Source organism: Pteropus vampyrus, unplaced genomic scaffold (assembly GCF_000151845.1).
Source record: "Pteropus vampyrus isolate Shadow unplaced genomic scaffold, Pvam_2.0 Scaffold135, whole genome shotgun sequence".
NCBI lineage: Eukaryota > Metazoa > Chordata > Mammalia > Chiroptera > Pteropodidae > Pteropus > Pteropus vampyrus.
Window position 1 is genome coordinate 3,924,567 of NW_011888916.1, and position 6,000 is coordinate 3,930,566.

General features: G+C 34.0%; 1 protein-coding gene across 1 annotated transcript in view; it reads right to left on the bottom strand.

Annotated features, from left to right (window-relative positions):
• The window catches only part of LOC105297200 (selection and upkeep of intraepithelial T-cells protein 8-like), a 35,656-nt gene that overhangs the window by 13,956 nt on the left and 15,700 nt on the right, over positions 1-6,000 (bottom strand). The window contains exon 6 of the mRNA XM_011367705.2: positions 418-422. Within this exon, the coding sequence (XP_011366007.2) occupies positions 418-422 (5 nt within the window). The remainder of the gene's footprint in view (positions 1-417; positions 423-6,000) is intronic.

The window sequence follows — 6,000 nt, forward strand, 5'->3', positions numbered from 1 at the left end:
ATTACATGGAAAAAGAAACTTTGCAGATGTAATTATAGTTATAGGCCTTAAAATAGGAAGATTATCTAGAATTATTTAGGTGGGTCCAATCTAATCATATGAGCACCTGAAAGCAGAGACTGTTTCTGGCTGTAGTCAAAGAGATGTGGCTAAAGAAAAAGTTAGAGAGATTCAAATGCTGAAGGGGACTTGACCCATTATGTTAGCAATGCCACATGGAAAGCATGTTCAGAAATACGGGCAGCCTCTAGGTCCCCAGCTGGAAGTCAGCAAAGAGTTAAATTTCAGTCATACAACTGCGAGGAACTGAAATTGTTCAAAGACCTTTATAAATTTGGAAGAGGATGAGTGAGTACAAACTATTCTGGGGCAAAATTCTTCTCCATCGCTGGAACTGTAAAACTAGAAACAAACTACCTGCTCTAAAATATAATGGTATAACAGGCATAGGAAAACAGTTATAGACATTCTCATTGAAATGTGGAGAAAATGAGAAGAAAAAAGTAGTTACTGCTCCCAAGGAATTTCAAAATTCAACTGAGCAAAACTCCATGAGGTTTCAGGTCCTGGGGTCTATGACTCATGGCTCTGGCCTTTGGACCTGTGGCTCCATTCTTGGGGTCATTCTTCTATTTTCATAAAGAGTAGAGCACATGGGTAGTAGGCTGAATAACGGACCCTAGAGATATTCAAGATCTAATCCACGGAACTCATGCATGGTACTTTATGTGGTAAAAGACTATTTGCAGATATCATTAAGTTAAGAATCTTAAGGTACAGAGATTATTCTGAATTATCTGGGTGGGCCCAATGTAATCACAAATACCTTTATAAGAGGGAGGTGGAAGATTATGCACAGAGGAGAGGGGACGTAAAGACAGAACACAGAGATTTAAAGATGTTATGCTGCTGGCTTTGAGGATGGAGGAAGGGGCCATGAACCAAGAAAGGCCAGAATGCAGCTCTAGAGGCTATAAAAGGCAAGGAAATAGATTATTCCTAGACCCTCTTGGAGGGTGTACAGTTTTTGTGACACCTTGGATTCAGCCCAGTGAAATCTATTTCAGACCTTCAGAAATGTAAGAGAATATACGTATGTTGCTCTAAGACACTCAGTTTGTGATAATGTGGTAAAGGCCAAAAGAAAGTAATACAATGTGTTTACAACTGAGTAGTTTTGTCTTTGTTCCTGTCAGAAAATTTTGAAAGTCTTCTTTCATTTCATCTTTCTAACTCTTTTAGTACAAGTTAGCAGTGCTTCTGCTGGTGTAACATTCTCAAGAGCCTTGAAGTTTTCCTGTGTATGTCACAGGGACAAACTTCATTAGATAAAAGATTCTTCAATAGATATTCCCTGGATAATATCATCTTTATTCCTGGCTTCTGCTGATATTGTTGAAAGTATCCATGAATCACACATCTCATCTCGTCTCGTCTCGTCTCGTCTTGTCTTGTCTCGTCTCATCTCATCTCGTCTCGTCCTCGCATTTCATCTCATCTCATCTCATCTCATCTCATCTCATCTCGTCTCATCTCATCTCATCTCATCATCTAATCATACAGCCCTCGGCATGATTGAATACTCTGATCTTTTGATCCCTCCAAGACTTCAGCAAAATATTACCCAAACACATTCTAGGTTTTCTCTCTAAAGTACACTTTCCTGATGGTGGCTCTCTTAATTTTAGCATCTTTTACAATTTGAATTGCTGAGAATTTCCCACACCATCAAGTCCTGGTTCCTTTTTGCTTAACAGTTGTTCCTCCAGTCATTTTTTTCTCTCTCACGTTTTACCACAAGCAGTGAGAAGAAACCGATCTGCATCAGAGTACACATTCTTCTCAAGTGCACACACCTTTGCTTAGAAACCTCCTTATCTAAATATCCAGTTATATCACTTAGAAGTTGTGCTTTCCACACAAATGTAAGACACAATGCAGCTCAGTATTTTGCTAGTATATAACAAGGATCTTGTTTCTTCCAGTTTCCAATAACATTATCTTTTTTCCTTCCTAGACTGCACCACACCACCTTTACAGTCTACATTTCTACCAGAAATCCGTTTATAGTAATTTAAAAATTCTCTAAGATGATACAGATTTTTCTCTACCATGCTCCTTACTACCACTTGAGCCCTCACCAGCAGTGCCTTTAGCATTCATATTTTTCCTAACAGTCTGTTTAAGGCAATCTAGGTTTTCAAAATCATGCTTCTTAAAATATTTTCAGCCTCTGTCAGTTCCCAATTCCAAAGATACTTCTACTTTTAAAAATATTTTTATAGTAGCATTGTGCTCCCATTTACCAAAATCTGCATTAGTTACCTTTTGATAGTTTACTAAATTGCCACAACATGAATTTATTTTCTTACAGCGATGAGGGTCAGAAGTCCAAAGTCAGTTTCACTAAGCTTAAATCAAAGTATTGGCAATGCTGCATTCTTTCAGGAGGCTTTAGGGAGGAATCCATTTCCTTACTTTACTTTACTATTTTCAAAGCACATCACTGCTTTCCTTACATCTTTTCTTTCTGACTCTGATTTTCCTGCCTGTCTCTTGTAAGGACACTTATGATTATACTGACCAACCCATGCAGTCCAGTATAATTTCCTATTTTAACATTCTTACCTTAATCATGCCCATAATTACCTTTTACCATCGATATTATATCCAAAATCTCAGGGACTAAAAAATGAAAATCTTTAGGAGCCATTATTCAGCCTACTAGAGATGATAATTGTAATACCCAGGGCAACTACTAAGAAAAACTCCATAAATAAAAGAATAAAAATAGTAAAAAAAAAAAAAGAAAAAAAAATGGTTCACTAAAAAATATCTATTTAACACAAGGAAAAAAGGACCCCCCTCTGAAAAAGACATAAAGAAAAAAATTGAAACATGGCAAATGTAAATGCTATCCTATTAGTAATTACATAAATGTAAATGAAATAAACACTCTAAGAGAAAGGCATACATTTGAAGAACTGATTTTTTTAAAAACTCGATTCAAATATATGCTGTTTGTAAGAGACAGATGTTAGATTCAAAGACATATATAGTTTGAAAGCAAAAAATGGGAAAAGGTGCCATCCAATAGTAATAAAAAACAAGTTGGAGTAAATATACTAAAAATAGACTAAATTAATTTTAAGAGAAAAGTTGTTACCAAAGACAGAGAAAGACATTTTGTAATGACGAGAGTCCAACTATCAGGAAGATATAAAAGTTACAAAGATGTATGCAACTAACAACAGAGCCTTAAAATACATGAAGCAGAAACTGATAGAATTGGAAGGGGGAATATACAATTCAACATAATAGCTGGATACTACAATATCTCGCTTTCAATAATGGGAGGAGCAAATAGGCAGAAGATCAACAGAGAAATAGAAGACTTGAACAATATCGTAAAACAAGTAGACCTAACAGAGATCTATAAATACTCCATTTAACAAAAAAAAGTACATATTCTTCTCAAGGGCACATGGAATATTCTCCAGTATAGATAGTATGCTAGGCCATTAACGAAGACCTAATACATTTAAAAGAATTGAAATAATGCAAAGTATGTCCTTTGACCAAAAATGGCATTAAATGAGGAATCAACAACAGAAAAAATTTTGCAACATTTACAAATATGCAAAAATTAAAATCCACATGCCTAAATAACCAACGGGTCAAAGAAGAAATCACATGGGAAATTACAAAACACTTTCAGAAGAATAAAAATTAAAACAGAACATATCAAATGTATGAGGAGCATATAAAGCAGCATTCAGAAAAAAAATTGTAGTTATAAAATGCCTAAATTTAAAAAAGAAGAAAAATCTCAAATCTGTAAGCTAACCTTATACCATATGACAATGGAAAAAGAAGAGCACATTACATTCAAAGCGAACAGAAGGAAGGAAATGATAAAAATTAAAGCAAAAATAAATGAAACAGATAATAGAAAAATAATAGAGAAAATCAATGAAACCAAGAGTAAGTTACTTGAGAAGATAAAGTTAACAAACCTTTATCAAGTCAAGAAAGAAAAGGAAAAAGAGGAAAGACTCTAACTGGTGAAATCAGGGATGAAAGAGAACATCATTTCTAAGACCACAGAAGTAAAAAGGATTTTAAGGGAATACTATGAAGAAATTAATACCAACAATTTTAGATAACTCAGAGGAAACGGATAAATTTCTAGAAAGATCGAAACAGTTAATTTGATTCAGGAAGAAAAGGAAAACATGTACAGACCTATAAAATGTGAAAAAAAACATTGAATTAATATGTTTAAAAATTCTCCAAAGAAAAGTTCAGGTTTACTTGGCTTTACATGTAAATTCTACTGAACATTTATAAAATTTATATTTATCCTTAACAATCTCTTTCAAAACAAAAGAAAAGCAGATCACTTCCTAAATGATTGCACGAGACCAGTAATATAATATTACTCTTATATTAAAATCAGAGAAAGATATTACAGGAAAACTATAGACCAATATATCTTATAAATATAGACATATAATCCTGAACCAGAAGAAATTATTCCTCAATTAAAAAAAAAGAATACTAGCAAACCAAATCATGCCTTATATAAAAAATATTAGATAAATATAATATATGCAAATCAAACTAATACAATAAATAAAAGACAAAACAACATGATCATCTCAATAGATGCAGAAAAAGCACCTGATGAAACACACCTTTTCATGATAAAAACAATCAACAGGTCAGAAACATAATAGAACTTTCAACTTGATAAAAAGCCATCTATGAAAATACCCACAGTTAATGATAAACTATTTAGAGAAAGAATTAATACTGTCCCCTTATGATCAAGAATACTTCAAGGATGTCTGCTCTTAACCACTATGCTCAGTGCTGCACTGGATTTCCTAGTCAGGGCAATTATGCAAGAATAAGAAATAAAAGGTATCCAGATTGTAAAGGAAAAAGTAAAACTCAATTCACAGATAATATGATTTTATATATAGAAAATACTAAGAAATACACACATATACACACACACAAACTATTAGAACAAATAAATAAATAAATGAATTTAGCAAAGTTTCAGGATACAAAAATAATACACAAATACCAGCTGTACTTCCGTAGTTAGCAATGATCAAGGCAAATGTAAAATTCAGAAAACAAGTCTGCTTACAATAACATTGAAAAAGATAGAATGCCTAGCAATTAAATGACAAAATCTTCAGACTTGTACACTGTAAATCATAAAACATTGTTGAAAGTAATTATATAAGATCTAAATAAGTGAAATGACATCCATGTGCTTTATACTCAAATATTCATAACAAATTATTTGTTTCCCCTCTTTAATTCCTCCCCCCTCCAATTCCACCCTTGACCTATGGATGTTGCCGTTTCTCCTTAAGAACTGGATTTCTGAAGGCGGGGCGTCCCCTCCCACATGATCGAGGCATGCACCCCTGGCTTGGTGCACCCCAGGCCTGGCGCACCCGGGGTATGGTCCATGGCTCCACCTGGGGTGCGAACCTAGGAACTTCTGCGTGTAAAGCAGACGTGCTAACCACTACACTGTGGAGCCACCCCCCCCATAACAAAATTATTAATATTAGCCCAAATCAGAAACAACCCAAAGTATGTTAACTGAAGAATGGGTAAATAAAATGTTCTATATTCATATGATAGAATAGTATTCAGCAATAAAAAAGAATGAAGAACTGATACATACCAAAACATGAATGGACTTTTAAAACAATATGCTAAGTGAAAGAAGCCAGTCAAAAAAGAGTAAATATTATCTGATTCCATTTATATGAAATGCTTAGGAAAAGGAAATTAAAACCAAGAGGAGATACCGCTACAAACTCTAAGCTAAAATTAGAGAGACTAATGGAACCAAATACTGGAAAACATGAGGAATAAGTGTTCTCTTATCCATTGCTGGTGAGGAGTAAAATGATACAGACACTTTAGCAGTTTGTTATAAAGTTAAATATACACTTAACATATGATCCC